This window comes from Triticum urartu, chromosome 1, assembly GCF_003073215.2.
Source record: "Triticum urartu cultivar G1812 chromosome 1, Tu2.1, whole genome shotgun sequence".
Classification (NCBI taxonomy): Eukaryota; Viridiplantae; Streptophyta; class Magnoliopsida; order Poales; family Poaceae; genus Triticum; species Triticum urartu.
In genome coordinates this window covers 170,158,565-170,177,909 of record NC_053022.1, presented here as the reverse complement: position 1 = coordinate 170,177,909, position 19,345 = coordinate 170,158,565, and the positions used below count along the sequence as shown (strand labels likewise).

The 19,345-nt window shown below is 47.5% G+C and overlaps 1 protein-coding gene across 1 annotated transcript in view; it reads right to left on the bottom strand.

Annotated features, from left to right (window-relative positions):
* Window positions 1–19,345, bottom strand: part of LOC125553023 (DNA-directed RNA polymerase III subunit 1-like) — a 41,093-nt gene that overhangs the window by 17,916 nt on the left and 3,832 nt on the right. Inside the window, exons 12-14 of the mRNA XM_048716763.1 lie at window positions 19,154–19,342; window positions 18,522–18,750; window positions 17,631–17,724 (exon numbers count right to left, since the gene is read on the bottom strand). Coding sequence (XP_048572720.1) covers window positions 17,631–17,724; window positions 18,522–18,750; window positions 19,154–19,342 — 512 coding nt within the window. The remainder of the gene's footprint in view (window positions 1–17,630; window positions 17,725–18,521; window positions 18,751–19,153; window positions 19,343–19,345) is intronic.

Here is a 19,345-nt window from a genome sequence, read left to right as displayed (position 1 = left end):
GGAGTGTCGTGCCTGCTTTTTGAATTTTTCCCATTCTGCCAAGTTTTGCCTCCCTCCTCAGACGGAGTGCTGCTCAAATTATATATCATTCTTAATCCTTCTCTATCTTGTTTTAACCGGAGTGGTTTCAATAGACATCTTGCCCTTCAACCTCAAGGTTTTCCGCAATATTCTTTGTCCCTCTTTTCTAACGGAGTGTTTTCAAATTTGTCATCTTCGTTATTCTTTTTCTCGAAATGGCTTAACCTTTTCAAGGTTTTTTGATCTCACTCGTTTGTCAAAGAAGCAACTTAGTTTTACCTCTTCTCTTTCTCTTCCGTTTTCCCTCCGGTGCCATTCTAGATCTCGGGACGAGATCCTCTCGTAGTGGTGGAGTGTTGTAACGCCCCGAGACCGATGTGCCAGGTGTCTTTCAGTTATTCGCTGTCGTTGTCATGTCATTTGCTTGCGTGTTGCATCTTGCCATGTCATCATGTGCATTGCATCATCATGTTTTTCAAAACTTGCATCCGTCCTGGTCTCCTCGTTCCTTCCGTTGTCCGTTCTGAGCCCAGACACACTTGCACGCGCCCGCGGCATGTCCGAAATATTATTTTATAAGTGGCCGGAAAATGTTCTCGGAATGGGATGAGAGTTGGCGTGCGGTCTTGTTATAGTGTAGGTAGACCGCCTGCCAAGTTTCATCACAATCGGAGTTCGTTTGACGCCCCAACGATTAACTATAGCGACATTATAGTCGGTCTAACGTCGGACGTTTTCGGTCTTCGGAAACAGATGCCGGGCCCTCTCTCTCTTCTCCCCCTCGCAGTCTCGCCACAGCCCCCCCTAATCCATCCTCCTTCCCCTCTTCGCTTCCGGAGTTGTCTGATGCGACCGCACGGTCCGAAACCCTCTCTGCTCAGTGCATCAAACCCCCTCGCGCGCGCGTCCGAAAAGTTGTCCCGGACCCGACCCGGGCAATTGTCACCGTTGGATCCAGAACATCCCCAAACATCTACAAAACGTCTCCGTTTTCTTATTTGGACTCCCTAGCTATTTTATCCGCGATCGTCCGTTTGCGATCGTAGGGTCGAGATAGCCCCTAACCTAATATCCACCTGCTATATATGTATCAGTCCAACCCTAAAATCAAGGAAAGCTGTCCCATCCTTCCTCCTCGCGCCGCCACTTGCCAACTCCCACATCGGGATCCTCCCTGATCCCCTCGTCCACCTCGTTTTCCCCGTCGCTCCAATTAGGGCCTCCCCTGCCTTCCCGATCCATCCATCCTTCCAACCACCAGACAGCGCTCGATCCAGGTTGGATCGATCCAGGTTGGATCGAGGCCTCGACCTCGCAGGCCGCCGCAGGCCGCGCCCTCCGTCGACTCGGCTGCCGGCGACCATGTCCAGGACCAGGTTGCCCCTCTCCCTGCTCTCCCACTCTCCGTTTCCTTCCCTGGCTTCTCTCCTCTCTACCTCACCCCTCGTTCTCTCCCTGTACCAGGTACAGGAGTTCACCTGCAACCCCGCCGGCGTCAGGGAGAAGCTTCGTTGCCGGAGCGCTGCCGCCGGTGGCCACCTCCATCAGGGATGCCATGGACGCCCGCCCTGCAGGAGCTTCGTCCGTTCCTCTGCCTCGCTGCAGTCGCCCTCTTCTGCGACGAGCACCACGCGCCGCCGTGTTTCTTCTGCAAGGCCAGCTCCACCGAGCCGAAGAACATCCTCGCGCCGCTGGAGCTCCATCCCCGCACCCAGACACGCCAGATCCCGCCGTCCCAGCACCTCCTTGCCGTCCCCTCGCCTGAAGTCGCCGCGCCATGGCCCTCTGCCTCGCCTCTGTTCCTTTCGAAGGAGGTAGACGACGCGTCCGGCCGGCTTCGTTGACCCGGCCTCGTTCGGCCTCCCGTGCCAGATCGCTCGGCCTGCATACATCCGGGTGGGCCTCAGCCTGCTGCGTCCTGCATTGGCCTCTTCCACCGACCTGGGCCATAGCCCATGGTGAGAAATCCCCCTCCCAGCGCATGTTCCTGCTAGGCCCGCGACTGGATTCGGCCCAGCGTGTTTTTATTTCCCTGTTGCGATTTTAGCTTTTTATTCCTGAGACTGCAGTTTTACAGAAAAGACCCTCATGTTCATGCATATAATAACTCACAATTCGTGCATCGGTTTAAAATGATTTATATATGAAACTTGCTCAGAATTTTGTCTAGTTTAATAATATGTCATTTTCATCCATGTTTAAAATGTTTAAAATGCTGTTTGTTTAAATTTGCCCCTATGCCATGCTAAAATGGTTTAATTCATAACTAAATAACCGTAACTCGGAATTTAATAAACTTTATATGTAAATGGGGTAGAAAAATGCCTAGTTTAACATGGTGACCTTTATTTGCATGTTAAACAACTCTAAAATTGTGTTTAGGGCAGAACAGTACCAAATCTATAATATGCTCATGAGGAGTTTCCGGAATTGTTGTTCGTTGCTTCCGGCCTCATTTAACCTTGACTAGATAGGTAGTTTTCATTTGCTTCACCTCTTGCCATGCTAACAACATTTAATCTTGTTGGGTACATAAATGAGAGAGAACTAAATAAGTCACATGGTGTTTCGTCAATATGCAACGGAGTTGCATATTGAGCTTCACTTAATTTGTAGTATTGCTTGTGCATTTTGCCATGCCATGCTTCATTAAACCGGACATGCATCATGCTTGATTGTGCATCATGCCATGTTTATGTGGTGGTTGTTTTACTATGTTGTTTGCTTCTTTCCGGTGTTACTTCTTCCGGTTGGTTCCGTTAACGTCGCGTTTGTGAGGACCCGTTCATCTACGTCCGTTTGTCTTCTTCATGGACTCGTTCTTCTTCCTTGCGGGATTTCAGGCAAGATGATCATACCCTCGAAATCACTTCTATCTTTGCTTGCTAGTTGCTCGCTCTTTTGCTATGCCTATGTTGCGATACCTACCACTTGCTTATCATGCCTCCTATATTGTTGAACCAAGCCTCTAACCCACCTTGTCCTAGCAAACCATTGTTTGGCTATGTTACCGCTTTGCTCAGCCCCTCTTATAGTGTTGTTAGTTGCAGGTGAAGATTGAAGTTTGTTCCTTGTTGAAACATGGAGATGTTGCTCCTTGTTGGAACATGTTTACTTGTTGGGATATCACAATATATCTTATTTAATTAATGCATCTATATACTTGGTAAAGGGTGGAAGGCTCGGCCTTATGCCTGGTGTGTTGTTCCACTCTTGTCGCCCTAGTTTCCGTCATATCGGTGTTATGTTCCCGGATTTTGCGTTCCTTACGCGGTTGGGTAATAATGGGAACCCCTTGACAGTTCACCTTAAGTAAAGCTCTTCCAGCAATGCCCAACATTGGTTTTACCATTTTGCCACCTAGCCTTTTCTTTTCCCTTGGGAGTCGCGCTCCTGAGGGTCATCATTATTTTACCCCCCCCCCGGGCCAGTGCTCCTCTGAGTGTTGGTCCGAACTAGAGTCCTGTGCAGCGCCCCCTCGGGGAAACTCGAGGTTTGGTTTTAGTTGTATGGAGCGCTCATCTGAGTGTGCCCTGAGAAAGAGATATGTGCAGCTTCTATCGGGATTTGTCGGCACATTCGGGCGGTGTTGCTGGTTTAGTTTTACCCTGTCGAAATGTCTTGTTGTACCGGGATTCCGAGCCTGATCGGAATGTCTCGGAAGGAGGTCTATTCCTTCGTTGACCGTGAGAGGTTGTGATGGGCTAAGTTCCACCTCATACCTTTCCCTTTCCCATAAGCTTAAATAGTCTTGATCGCGAGGGTGCGAGATTGCTGAGTCCCTGTGGCTCACAGATACTTCCAAAACCAGTTTGCAGGTGCCGATGAGTCCGTGCAGATGACGCAACCAAGCTCAGGAGGAGCTCGTTGAAGATCTTGTCCTTTGTGTTGTTTCGTTCTAGTTGATCAGTAGTGGATCCCAGTTGGGGTCGATCGGGGACCTTTGTCGCATTTGGGGTTCTTCTTTTATTTTGGTTCCGTAGTCGGACCTTGATTGTATTTGGATGTTGTAATGCTTTATTCATGTAATTGTGTGAAGTGGCGATTGTAAGCCAACTATGTATCTCTTTCCCTTATGTATTACATGGGTTGTGTGAAGATTACCTCACTTGCGACATTGCTTTCAATGCGGTTATGCCTCTAAGTCGTGCTTCGACACGTGGGAGATATAGCCGCATCGAGGGCGTTACAATTCAAGGGCACCAATAGTGGAATCACGGCATCTCGCATTGTGTGAGGGTGTGAGCAGAATACGGTGGCCCTAGTGGCTTCTTGGGGAGCATTGTGCCTCCACACCGCTCCAACGGAGACGTACTTCCCCTCAAAAGGAAGGAACTTCGGTAACACATCCTCGTCTTCACCGGATCCACTCTTGGTTATCTCTTACCTTTACTTGTGCAAACTCTTTAGTGTTTCTTCCCGTGCTTGCTTGTATGCTTGTTGTTATTGCATCATATAGGTTACTCACCTAGTTGCACATCTAGACAACCTACTTTGATGCAAAGTTTAATTTGGTAAAGAAAAGTAAAAATTGGTAGTTGCCTATTCACCCCCCCTCTAGTCAACCATATCGATCATTTCAATTGGTATCAGAGCCTCGTCTCTTTATTAAGGACTTTACCGTTCAAAGAGTATGGTTGATACCGTAGACGGTATGGAGGAACACTCCGGTGTGAATCCGATCTCGTCTACGGGAGATGGGGGAACGTTGGTCTCTCGTGAGGAGTTCAATGTGGCCTTGGAGACATTGAAAACCTCCATGACGACCGAAGTTGAAAGCATGTTTACTAAATTTCTTGAGGGGCTTAAACTATCCACCGCACCGTTGAAAGTGGGTAACCCCGCCAACAAGGTGACGGATGCTATCCCCGACAAGGGGGAAGCTAGTAGTGAAAAGGCTCCTTCTTCTAGTGGTAAGAATGGCACCGGCATCTTTGCCCATGTGGAACCACCACTTGTTTATGGTGGACCGGTTCCTTCTACTCATTTGAATCATGCCGGTCCTCCCCCTAAGATTGTGAAAAATGAGGATTTTGATTCTTGGGTTTACCGCTTTAAATGTCATTTAAATCATGTGAACACTAACCTTTGGAGAATCATTGAAGAAGGGTTCTATCCACATGATCCAAGCAACTTCACTCCTCGGGAAGCCGCGGACAATCAATTCAATGAGAATGCTCTCTTCATCATTCAATATGCAATTCCACCCGAAGACCTACCTCATCTTCGTCCCTTCGCCTTGGCCAAAGATGCATGGCATTGTGTTGTCTCTCTCTACCGGGGAAGCGCAAGCATTCAACGCTCCAATTATGAAGTGATACAAGATGAGGCCGATGAGTTTGCAATGAAAGAAGATGAAGAACCTCGTGAGCTTTATCGGAGAGTAACCAAACTCGCGGTCTCACTACGAGATCACGGGAGCAAGGACACGGATGACAATTGGATCAAGTGCAAATTCCTCAAGGCAATGATGCCCTATCACAAGGCCATGTCCTCCGTCATCCGTCAAAGACCGGACTTCCACACTTTGACCTCAAGCGAAGTGTTGGATGATTTTGTGGCCATGAACATTTTGGACAAGACCGCCGACAATGCGGTGCTCCGTTCTCAACGGGCAAAGAAGCCTAACCTTGCATCGAAGGCCAAGCTCACCGTGGAAGAAGAAGAAGAGGAAGAAGAGGAGAGCAACCCCGGAGATACGAAGTATGCATATCATAAACACATGGCACTTGCTTCAAGGCAATTTTGGAGCAAGAAAAACTCGAGGCCAAACTTTAGCAAAAATAACTCGAGTGGCACAAGGGGCAAGCAACGTGTAAGGACTTGCTACAATTGCGGCAACGTGAGTCATTTCGTTGCAGAATGCCCGTATGAGAAGAGGGAAGACAATGGTGGCAAACTCATCCGAAAGGACAAGGCCAAGTCGTTCCCCAACAAGAACTTCATCAAGAAGACTCCTCCCAAGGCCTTGGTTGTGCAAGAAGAGTACAATGAGGATGATGAAGATGATGAGTCGGTTGCCATGGCCTCCGTTGCCATTGCAACAACGTCACGGGTGTCTCTCTTCGACTCACCCAATGAGAGCATCACCGCCAAGTGCCTCATGGCTAAAGCCACCAACAAGGTAACCCCTAACATCAAAACTACCTTCATTAATCATCCTTCCCCGACAGATAGCATTAATGAACTTGAGGGAGCTAATGCGGAGGCTAACGAGTTTGAGGCCTTTATGGGAAAACTCAAGGGAAAATCCAAGAAGCACTTTGTTGCTCTCTTGGAACAACTTGGTGAAGCCAATGACATGATTGAGGCTCACGAAGACACCATCTCTAAGATGGAAGGGCATAGTCGTGACTATGCCGATGAGATTTCGGATCTTTCCAATGCTCTTGAGGAAGAGCGTGGTCTTCGTTTGGCTCTTGAGGAGTCACACAACGTTGATCATGCTAAGTTAAAGAAAGATTATGATCATGTCCTCATTGTTTCTCGTGTGCTAAATTCCGAGAAGGCCAAACTCGGGGTTGATCTTGCTAGACTCAAAGAGGAGTTTGATATACTTGACAAGGCCCACAAGGCCTTGAAGGGTATTCACGCTAGTCTCAAGGAGTCTCATGATCAACTCCAAGTGAAGCTAACTAAGGAGAAAGCAACTTTTCCTCATATGGTTTTAATTGATAATGCAAATGCTACTAACCCGTGTTGTGAGCATATACATCTTGTTGAGGAAAATGCTAAGTTGAAGGAGCAACTTGAGAGAGGTCTTGCAACTTGCATACAAGGCAAAAAGAATCTCAACGATCTCTTGATCAACCAAAAGGGAGGTGTGGCCAAGGAAGGGGTTGGGTACGTGCCCGACTCCAAGAATAAGAAGAAGAATGACAAGACCAAACGACCTCCTCCCCTCATGCAAACCTTTGTGAGGGAGGGAGAGAGTGCCCCCGAGGAGAAGAAGAAGAACAATGTCAAGAAGGGCAATGTCACCCCTCTCAACAAAGCCGGCGATTTTAACCCTTCTTATGTGTTATGCCGTGCTAGTGATGGGCATGTTTATGCCAAATTTGTTGGTTCTCTTCATGAGTACATTGAATGGTCTATTTGGGTTCCCAAGACCCTTGTTACTAACATCAAAGGACCCATTACAAAATGAGTACCTAAAACCAAGCATTGATCTCTTGTAGGTGTTTGCTTCCGGTGGTGGATCATGGTTGCTCGATAGTGGAGCTACAAATCATATGACCGGAAGTAAGGACTTGGCGGTGGACGTGCACAAAGTTCCATCTATGCCCACCAATGTCGAGTGGGGTGACGCCTCATCTTCTAAGGTATTGGGACCTGGCAAGGTGGTCATCTCTCATGATCTCACGATCGAGAAGGTCATGCTTGTTGAGTCCCTTACATACAATTTACTTTCCGTTCGTCAACTTGCAATCATGGGCTTTGCCACTTTCTTTGATATTGATACCGTGGCCCTCTTGTGGAGCAAGACTCTTAAAGTAGTCTTTATTGGGAACGTCGAGAACGGTCTATATGTGATTAACTTTTCGGAGCGACCCACTAAGACCGCGACGTGCCTAATGGCTAAAGTTGACGTGGGATGGCTTTGGCATCGCCATTTAGTCCATGTCAATATGAGATATTTGTAAAGTCTTCTCAAGGGGGACCATGTCCGTGTACTAACGAATGTTAGTTTTGTAAAGATCATGCTTGCAGTGCCTGTATCGAAGGAAAGCTACATTAGAAGGCTCACCCTCCCACGACTATCATTTATTCAAAGAGGCCCTTGGAGCTCCTTCACATGGATCTCTTTGGGCCCCCATCCTTCGATAGTCTTGGAGGTAGGAAGTATTGCTTGGTGATTGTGGATGACTACTCAAGGTACACGTGGGTGTATTTCTTCAAGAGGAAGAGCGAGACCCAACAAACCGTTATTGACTTTGCAAATGAAGCACAACGTCAACACAATGCAAAGATCTTGACAATAAAAAATGACAACGGCACCGAATTCAAGAACTACACCTTGGATGAATTTCTTAGTGATGAGGGAATCAAGCATCAATATTCTGCACCATACACCCCTCAACAAAACGGTGTTGCGGAGAGGAAGAACCGGACGTTGATGGATGCGGCAAGGACCATGATGGCAGAGTTCAAGTCTCCGTACAACTTTTGGGCCGAAGCCATCAACACCACGTGTCATGCATCCAATCGGCTCTACCTCCGCAAGGGCTTGAACAAGACTCCATACGAGATACTCACCGGTAATAAGCCCAACCTCAAGTACTTCCGGGTATTCGGGTGTAAGTGTTTCATTCTCAAGAAAGGTGTTCGGTTGTCTAAATTTGAGGCTAGAGCTTATGAGGGCATATATGTTGGCTATGCTACAAACTCTCATGCTTACCATGTCCTCAATAAATCCACGGGACTTATTGAGGAGACGTGTAACGTGGAGTTTGATGAGAATAACGGCTCCCAAGTTGAGCAAAGTGGCACTTGTGATGTAGGTGATGAAATTCCTCCCCAAGCTAGAAGAAGAATGGGTGTTGGCTTTATCCTACCCATTGAGAAACCCCTTATGGCCGAAGGAGAAGGACAAAGCTCCACGCAAGTGGAGCCATCACCAACCCAAGGCCCACACGCTTCCGAAGAACAACATGAAGGCTCTCATCCTCAAGAACATGACCAAGGGCAAGATCACGCTCAAGACGATGTTGACACATCAAGTGATGTCCAAGGTCAAGTTCTCTCCTCCGAGCAAGTTCAAGAACAAGAACAAGCCCATGACGACGCTCAAGATGATCAAGTGACCACTCCTCGTCTCACCCCCGAGGAGGAATTAGAGCGTCGTGCCGCCAAGGTTGCTTCCAAGCTCTCCACCAAGGATCATCTCATGACAAATGTGCTTGGAAACTTAAGAAAGGGGGTAAGCACTCGTAGACAATTAGCTAATTATTGTGAGCATCACGCGTTTGTCTCTTGTGTGGAACCCCACAAGGTCTATGAAGCGCTAGAAGATCCGGATTGGCTCAATGCCATGCATGAAGAACTCAACAACTTCGAGCGCAACAAAGTGTGGAGATTGGTGCCAAGACCAACCGGGAATCACAATGTCATAGGAACCAAGTGGATATTTAAGAACAAGCAAGATGCCCATGGGATTATCATTCGCAACAAGGCTCGTTTGGTAGCACAAGGCTACTCCCAGGTCGAGGGTATCGACTATGGTGAAACCTTTGCTCCCGTTGCTCGTCTTGAATCCATTCGCATGTTGATTGCATATACTTCTCATCATAACTTTAAGTTACAACAAATGGATGTGAAGAGTGTTTTTCTTAATGGTCCTATTAATGAATTGGTTTACGTCAAGCAACCCCCCGGGTTCGAGGATCCCTACTTTCCCGATCATGTGTATCAACTCGATAAGGCGCTCTATGGCCTTAAACAAGCCCCACGTGCGTGGTATGACCACCTTACTGAGTTGTTACAAGACCGTGGTTTTGAAGTTGGGCTAATCGACCCCACTCTTTTTACTAAGAAGGTCAAAGGGGAGTTGTTTGTGTGCCAATTATATGTTGATGATATTATCTTTGGTTCTCCTAACAGAGCTTTCAATGAGGAATTTGCCGCTCTCATGACCTCAAAGTTCGAGATGTCCTTCATGGGAGAGTTGAAGTTCTTTCTAGGGTTCGAAGTGAAGCAAAGAAGAGAAGGAACCTTCATCAATCAATCCAAATACACTCAAGACATGCTCAAGAGATTCAAGCTAAGTGACGTCAAGCCGGCCTCCACTCCAATGCCCACCAAGTGCCAACTTGACTTAGATCCCAATGGTAAAGTGGTGGATCAAAAGGTATATCATTCCATGATTGGATCCTTGCTTTACCTTTGTGCATCTAGACCGGACATCATGTTGAGTGTGGGAATTTGTGCACGGTTTCAAGACGCACCTAAGGAAAGTCACTTTGTGGCGGTCAAATGTATCTTTCGATATTTGGCTCATACCCCAAACTTTGGCTTATGGTACCCAAGAGGATCAAACTTCAAGCTTGTAGGGTACTCGGATTCCGATTGGGCGGGAGACAAAGTGGATAGGAAGTCCACTTCCGGAGGGTGTCAATTCCTTGGTTGCTCTTTGGTAAGTTGGTCTTCCAAAAAGCAAAGTTGTGTGTCTCTCTCGTCCACTGAGGCGGAGTATGTTGCCGCCGGTAGTTGTTGTGCACAACTTCTATGGATGAGGCAAACTTTAAAGGATTATGGTGTCACTTGTGACAAAGTGCCTCTTTGGTGTGACAATGAAAGTGCCATCAAGATTTCTCTCAACCCGGTGCAACACTTCAAGACGAAGCATATTGAGATTCGGTATCACTTCATCCGGGATCACATTAGGCGAGGAGAGATCGAGCTCAACTATGTCAACACTCATGACAACCTTGCAGATATTTTCACGAAGCCCTTGGATGAAGCAAGATTTCGCGAGTTAAGGCATGAGCTAAATATCATTGATTCGAGCAATGTGGCTTGAACCCTTGCACACTCTACCACGCTCAATTTGTTGTCTAGTTTAGGTGTAGGCATGGAAATAGGGGGAGTGTTGTTCTCTCAATGAACTCTCCCTCCCCCCATTGTGCATAAATTCGATCAAGTCTTTTACTTTAGCCATTGTTGATGGTACTTGTGCTTCAAAGACGAGTTTTGTTCATGGGCCCAAGGTTAAAATCTTCGCGGCGCCATACCTTTTGACTCAAACATAAGTGGCCTCGGCCACCGCCCTCGTTTGAAGAGGTGTGTCTTGGTCTTTTTGCTGGCTCTTCTTTTCTCTTGCCGCTTTTGTCGTTTCTACGAGCAAAAGCCTTGTTGGTTTGGTTGCCATGGCGTGATGGGCGGTACTACCGCTGGTGGTGCGCGGTACTACCGCTCATGAGCGGTACTACCGCCCCCCAGCACGGTGCTACCGCTGAGGGACGGGACCAGGGGGTTAAGTCGGGGCAGGGGAGGTTTCTTCTCCCCCATACCCATTCACTTCGCCCCCTCTTTTCTCTTCCTCTCTCCAGCCTCCACTCGCCGCGGGAGGGCTCCGGCGGATCTCCGTCTCCGGGGCGTTCCTCTCCATTTCCTTTGGTGGAGTCGATCCTCACCCCGTTCTCTTGCCATGGATGCCGGTATTGCCCCGGTTCCTTCTTTCTTTTTGTCTCGTTTTGAGATCTTGTTTCTTAGGGGCAATGGTGGTTGCATCTCTAGATTTTGGGCTAAATCTAGGCTTGAGTTGGTTGGAGAAGGCAACTAGACTATCTCGATTAGAGTTTGGTAGGATTATTTTTGAATTTGGTAGGTCGGTAGTGCCGGATTTGACCACGGTAGTAGAAAACCGTTGTTTCACCGCCTCGTGCTGTAGGAAACTGCTGTTTCTCCGCCTCGAGCAGTACTACCGCTCTTTTTGGAGCGGTACTACCGCTTGACCTAGAGTGGTACTACTGCTCCCTTTGGGGCGGTACTACCGCAGGCATGTCACGGTATTACCGCTGCATGCCAAAATCCATCATTTTCCTGCCTTACCTTGATCTTTTTTGTTGAGTTTGTTGGCTTATGCTCGTTCTTTCTGATTGTTTTGCGTGTTCTTGTGTTTGGCTCCAGGTGATGACCATTCCAAGCAGCAAGGTCGCTGTATCAACCCCGGACGTACTACATCAAAACGCTACCGCACCTCAGAGCCAGCCGGTGGTTCCTTGAGCACCCAACCGCCTCCAGCAAGTGCATCTGCAAGTATTCCTCCACCTCCTCAGCAATCCAAGCGATCCGCCAACAAGCCAAAGGGGAAGACTGTGACTGAGATGACCAACAAGGAGTTTTGGGAGAAGCGTCGCCGCAACCCCTATGCGGTGGACCAAGAACCCACTTTGGTCAACCGCCCGTTCTGGAACCGTTTTCAATTTGCCATCTACTTTGATGTGATCAAGGCCAAGAAGAATCTTTTTGTTGATGTTCGCTCCACTGACACTGATGCTATGGAGAAGGAACCAGAGTACTTTGGCGAAGCCCTTCAGATGTGCACTCAGTTGAACATTCTCAGGATCATGCAATTCAACAAGGACTTCGATGCGGATTTGGTGGCTCAATTCTATGCCACCGTCCATCTTGGGACGGATGTCGACAGGTGTAACACCCCGGATGTAACTTTTCCAATTTGTACTCCAACTCTTGCCGTTTCCGGTGTTAAGTTATTTTATTTTCTCGGGTTCGGGTTTTTGTCTCCGTGTGTTGTTATCGTTGTCATGCATCTCATCTCATGTCATCATGTGCATTGCATTTGCACACATGTTTGTCTCATGCATTCGAGCATTTTCCCCGTTGTCCGTTTTGCATTCCGGCGCTTCGTTCTCCTCCGGCGGTCATTTCTAGCTTTCTTCCGTATGTGGGGATTAAACATTTCCGGATTGTACCGAGACTTGTCATGCGGCCTTGGTTTACTACCGGTAGACCGTCTGTCAAGTTTCGTATCATTTGGACTTCGTTTGATACTCCAACGGTTAACCGAGGGACCGAGAAGGCCTCGTGTGTGTTGCAGCCCAACACCCCTCCAATTTGGCCCAAAACCCACCTAAGCCTTCTCCATCATCTAGATCGTTCGATCACGATCGCGTGGCCGCAAACCGCACCTCATTTGGACTCTCCTAGCTCCCTCTATGCCTATTTAAAGAACCCCTCCGAATCCGGATCTCCCTCTTCCCCGAAACCCTAATTTTTTCCTCTCCGCGCCGGCCGGACACGTCCGATCCGCCGCCGACCAATCGTCGAGCGCCACCTGTCCCGCGCCCATCATCGCCGTCCCGCGCGCCGCCAGGCCCGCCGGGGCCCGAGGCCGGCCCCCACGGCCCAGCGCGCCGCCGCCCGCACCGCTCCCCGCCGCCCGAGCGCACCGCCTCCTCCTCCGAGCCGCCGCCGCCGGAGCAAGCCGGCCCGAGCCGCCGTGCGCCGCCACCACTGCCCGCCGCCTTCGCGCCTCGCCGCGCGCGAGCTCGCCGCCGCCATCCGCCCTTGCTAGGCCGGCCCGAGTACCTCTCCTCGCCGGCGTGCCCCGCTCCTCTTGCCTGAGCCCATCGTCGCCGGAGCCGCCGCCTCGCCGGAGTTCTCCTCCCTCACCGGCCGGATCTGGTGGTTGGACCAGATCCACCGGTCCCCGATCCAAACGCCCGCGCTGTTCCCCGGATCTCCTCATCCCGGGTCCTCCTCGTCCCATTTCCCGCGAGGTCTAATTTCTTCTAAGTCCCGAAATTCTCAGATCCAAGTGCTCCTGTTCATGGCCTCGTAACTTTGCATCCGTAGCTTCGATTCATGCATATAGCATATCAAAATGTTCATCCCAGAGAGTACATCATTTCATTCCATTGCATCATTTTCATTTGAGTTCATCTTGATGCCTGAAATGCTGTTAGAAGAGGGCTACTTGAGATAATTGTCAGATCTGCTACTCCATTTAGCTTTTTGTCATTTTTGCCATGATTATTGTGTGCATGATATGCCCTGATGTTCTACATATGTTTTGTTAAGGGTTTTGTCATCTTTTCAGAGGTGCAACCCATGTATTTTTGTGATGTGTGTGGTGACTAGCACAAGCTTGCAAAGTGGTGCACTTGTTAATTCTGTTTTCAGGGACTTAGCAATTCCACTAAGTCCTTGAGCTGTTTATCTCATGTTGCCATATGTTCATGTTGTTTCCTAGTGATCCATGCCTCTTTTGAGGATGATCAGTAAAGATGTTTTGTTAATCTTGTAGTGCTCTATCCATCCATGTCTTTGTTGGCAATTATGGAGCACCCTAGCTTGAGTCAATCGAGTTCTACTTTTACTACTTTGTGAATCTGGGCAGATTGTCAACTTTTTTGCAATTTTGTCGATGATGTTGTGGTTGATCCGTGCATGCTATGCTATTGTTCTTGCCATGTCTAGCTTGCATTTTGTGCCTTCTTGATGGATGTATGCTTAGCTTGTCATGACTTGCACCGTAGTGAGTGCATCGAGCTCGTAAACATGCCTACTTGATATCTGTTTTCAGCATGCTCCAGTTTTCAAGTCTGAAAACTGATTATGTTTTTGCTATGTTCACATGCTTGCAATTGTATTTTCTGATCCCTTTTGGCTCAAGGTCACTAAGGGACTTTTGTTAAGCTCTTTGAGTAGCTTCATGCCATGCTTTACTTTGCCATATTCAGGTCCTGTAGCATATAGTTTTGTTGCTCCGAAGAGTGCTACCTGATCTGAAATTCCAGACAAGTGTTAATTTCACTAAGTCTAAGATCTGTTTGTCATATGCATTTTTGCCATGCTTGTTTGAACCTGTTAATGGATGAATTGACCGTAGCTCAGTGCTAGACTTTTGTTAAGCATCTTGAATGCATCCCTACCATGTATTTTGTTGTCATGTTTGGGTGCTGTAGCATGTTCATCTCATTGCATTTAGATGGCTACTTGCTGTAAATCGCAGACCGGTGTCATTTTTGAATCGCTTGCCATTTCCAAACCGTAACTCCGATTCCAGCGTTCTTTATATCGTTTTCAAGCGATTTCATCTCATCTTTCCAGTGGCACCCTTGGATTTCCAAGTTGAGGCCAGGTTCATGCATTCTCTGTCACATCTTGCATTTTGCATCCCGCACCGCATCCCGCATAGCATATCATCTTTGCATCATCTTGTTTGGTCCTTGCACGTGGTTGATTGTGTCCTTGTTGCTTGTTTGTCTTGTTTGGGTAGAGCCGGGAGACGAGTTCGCTAACGAGGATCCCGTTGAGTTTGCTTTCGAGGATCCAGTCAACTCTAACAACTGTGCAGGCAAGATGATCATACCCTCGAAATCACTACTATCTTTGCTATGCTAGTTTGCTCGCTCTTTTGCTATGCCAATGCTACGATGCCTACCATTTGCTTTCAAGCCTCCCAAATTGCCATGTCAAACCTCTAACCCACCTTGTCCTAGCAAACCGTTGATTGGCTATGTTACCGCTTTGCTCAGCCCCTCTTATAGCGTTGCTAGTTGCAGGTGAAGATTGGAGGCCGTTCCTTGTTGGAACATTTATTTACTTGTTGGGATATCATTATATAATCTTGTTATCTTAATGCATCTATATACTTGGTAAAGGGTGGAAGGCTCGGCCTTATGCCTGGTGTTTTGTTCCACTCTTGCCGCCCTAGTTTCCGTCATATCGGTGTTATGTTCCCGGATTTTACGTTCCTTACGCGGTTGGGTTATAATGGGAACCCCTTGATAGTTCGCCTTGATTAAAGCTTTTCCAGCAATGCCCAACCTTGGTTTTACCATTTGCCACCTAGCCTCTTTTTCCCTTGGGTTTCCGGAGCTCGAGGGTCATCTTATTTTAACCCCCCCCCCCCGGGCCAGTGCTCCTCTGAGTGTTGGTCCAACCTAGAGTCCTGTGCAGCGCCCCCTCGGGGAAACTCGAGGTTTGGTTTTAGTTGCACGGAGCGCTCATCTGAGTGTGCCCTGAGAAAGAGATATGTGTAGCTCCTATCGGGATTTGTCGGCACATTCGAGCGGTGTTGCTGGTCTTGTTTTAACCTGTCGAAGTGTCTTGAATAACCGAGATACCGAGTCTGATCGGAACGTCTTGGGAGGAGGTCTATTCCTTCGTTGACCGTGAGAGCTTGTCATGGGCTAAGTTGGGACTCCCCTGCAGGGATTTGAACTTTCGAAAGCCGTGCCCGCGGTTATGGGCAGATGGGAATTTGTTAATGTCCGGTTGTAGATAACTTGAACCTTAACTTAATTAAAATGAATCAACTGAGTGTGTTACCGTGATGGCCTCTTCTCGGCGGAGTCCGGGAAGTGGACACGGTGTTGGAGTAATGTTTGTGCAGGTTGTTCTCTAGTTTCTCGCTCGCGCTTTGCCTCCTCCTCTCGCTCTCTTTTGTGAACCGGATAGCCACCATATTTTGCTAGTCGCTTGCTGCAGCTCCACATATATTTACCTTGCCGTACCCATAAGCTTAAATAGTCTTGATCGCGAGGGTGCGAGATTGCTGAGTCCCTGTGGCTCACAGATTACTATTACACCAGATGCAGGGCCTGATGATTCCGCTCCAGGAGACGCGCTTGAGCTCAAGTGGGAGTTCGACGAGGACTCTCAACGTTACTATGTTTCCTTTCCTGATGATCAGTAGTGGTGCCTAGTTGGGGGTGATTGGGACCGTGTCGCTTGTTGGGTTATCTTTTATTTTGGCGCCGTAGTCGGGCCATGAGTGTTTGGTTGATGTAATGTTATTTATATACTTGATTGACGTGGCGAGTGTAAGCCAACTATGTTTCTCCCCTTTATGATTTATATTACATGGGATGTTGTGAAGATTGCCTAACTTGCGACATATGCCTTCAATGCGATTATGCCTCTAAGTCGTGCCTCGACACGTGGGAGACACGGGTCGCGGCGTTGGCAGAAGATTTGAAGCCGCCCGACCCTTGGTACATGGCCACCCGTTGATCGAAGTTACTCAACATAGAGAAGAGTTCATCGAGAGATACCGGGGTGGTGCGGACATCGAGGGCAGAGACCAAGGGCTGGTACTCCATGTCGAGGCCGTGAAGGATGTAGCTGATGAGTTCGTCGTCCTGCAGAGGCTTGCCGGCGGCCGCCAGCTCATCGGCGAGGCCACGCATGTGGGCGAAGAAGGTGGCGACCGATTGGGTGCCCTTCTGCGCGCTGAGCAGGGCCGTGCGTATGTTATTGACACGGCTCAAAGACTGCGAGGAGAACATACCTGCGAGCGTCGTCCAGAGCATGCTCGCCGTGGTGATCGTGGTCACCTGCAGCAGGACCTCTTTGGTGAGGGTGCTGAGGAGATAGCCCAGCACCTGCTGGTCCTCCCGGACCCAGAGATGGTGGAGAGGGTTGGGCTCAGAGGTTTCCTTCCCATCCTTATCTTTGGTGGTGAGGAACTTGGCCGGCTCCGGTGTTGTGCCTTCGGCGTAGCCAAAGACTCCCGCGCCCCTGAGCTGCGGCGTCACCTGCGCGCGCCAGAGGACATAGTTGGTGCGGGTCAGCTTCTCCGTGACTTGGCCGCTGAGGTTGGTCTGGGAAGCGCCGGAGGAAGACATGGCTGGAGATTGGATCGCTAGATGGCTTTGGAGAGGATCGCTCTGATTACCATGTGCGATATGCGGAAACGCCTTGTCCTCGGTGCGAGGGGGCGTGGTACGTGTTATAGGCAGGGGCGCAACAACCCTGTAGCGCATACATGAGATCTTACAGGAGACTTGGAGAGGAAGGGATAGAGTAGGTTACAATAGATAGATATCAACTAACTACCTAGCCTATCTCCTGGTGGACTCCTAGACTCCTGGTGCGGCGCATGAGAAAGAGGCCAACGTGACAGGTTGATAAGTTGTTTGACAAGCTGCATGCATCCTTGGATGCAGAGGCCAGGGGTTTCAACCTCCTTTTCAAAAAAAGAAGACAAGTTTACATGCTAAAAGGGAATAAAGAGGATGTCCTTCCATTCTCATTCTCCAATTGAGCAAGCACACAGGAGCAAATTACCGATACGGCACCAAATTACTAATAACCAAGAAAGATAACGTGAATTGTACAAATCATAAAACAAGCCTCACCTAAACTTTGCCAAACGATTCATACAGCTCGCTGCAGCATGAGAATTATAATCTCTTATAAGAACAGAGAACATGCCCTCGTTATTCCCATTACCTGCAGATAAAAATCCAATAAAACTTTGTTTGCTTCGAAATATGTCAAGAAATATGAAAATTCAAAAATTAGCACAGGCGAACAGTGATTTTTACAAACATGGATGACAAAAGGCACATCATTTATTATATGTGGTTTATGGAGTGCTTCATGAGACTAAAACATGTCAGAGTTATGGCTGAGTAACAAAATCCTAAAGAAGAAGGAAACATTCAAAGAACGCAGTACACATTGTTCTAGAATCTAGAATGACCTGGATACAGGATACCCATAATAAAATCGGTGCTCAGATACAATCATGCAATACTTTGTTTCAGACAGCAGATAACTTGGAACGTTCAAGGACCCATCCTAAGCTTTCTCAAATTACATCCTAAACTTTGCATAGAATTTCCCAATTTAATTTGTAATAGGCAAAAGATTATCATTGCAGAGTTAAGTTAAACTTTCTACAGAAGTGGAGCACGGTAAGGTGGACTAATCACAGGTTCGCTTCTTTAGCTGCTCAGGTGGGACGTGCATAGCTCATTTTATGAGTCAAGATGAAATAGTACCATTCCAACATCAAATAAACAATTTTCATTACTCAGGAATGTAAAACAATACGAAGCATTATAATGAAAAAGAAAAATACTGCTGTACAAACAGAACAGTTTATTAGGAAGATGCATACAAAACTACAATAGCAGTTCAGCCTTCTAACCCCAAGCAATGGTTCTTGAGATGAATCATGAAATCAGAAATCAAAATAATCTTATTAAAGGCATTTTTAGCAAAGCCATCACTAGTTTTCTCACCCAAAGTTTTCTTGCCAACTTGCCCACATAAAAGCTCACTGTTTCGGAAGTAGACAAAACCATCATTCGGACACATTGTCTCTTCCAAAACTGTAATTGCCTTTTTGTCACGTTCTTTAAGTTTCATGTAAATTTTCTCTTCAACGGTAAGATTCAGAAACACCTTTGTACACGCGTTAGGACGTACTAACACACTGAATAACTGCTTGCCCGTCCAAAGCTCAATAGGCTGCAAAAAAAGAACATGGTCAATATTCATACATGGGTCAAAACTTTAGTAAGAAGGCTAACATGGACAAACATGCATACGGAAAAAAAAGGATTTCACAGAGGAAAATAAAAATGATGCTTTATTTTGTTGTCTTTTGTTATGCATAGAAAAAGGCATTAGTAATAACTCGTCTAATAGACCAAACTAGTTATTATACGTAGAGAGCACACGAGCAAGGATGTCTCATTTCCTATATTAGTTTTCAACAATATTCTACTAGCTCATTTACCATGCATCTCCTCTTAACTACACCAGTAGAAGCACAAACAACACAATTTTTTACAGAACCAAATTTATATTTGCAATGAACATTAAATCGAGGATAACATGTAGCCACAGAAAACTAGTTGAAAAATATTACCTTAATTAAGGCTGGTGTTGGGAGATCAATATATTCCATTGCATCACCAAGATATGAACACAAGAGAGTAAAATAAGACCTGTCATAGAAGGTATCTTTCCTTGTGACTAGAAAAGACGAGGTCAAAAAGTCTTGTGTGGAAGCAACCAGTATTTCTCCATTCTTAGGGGTACATAGATTATTCTGAACCTG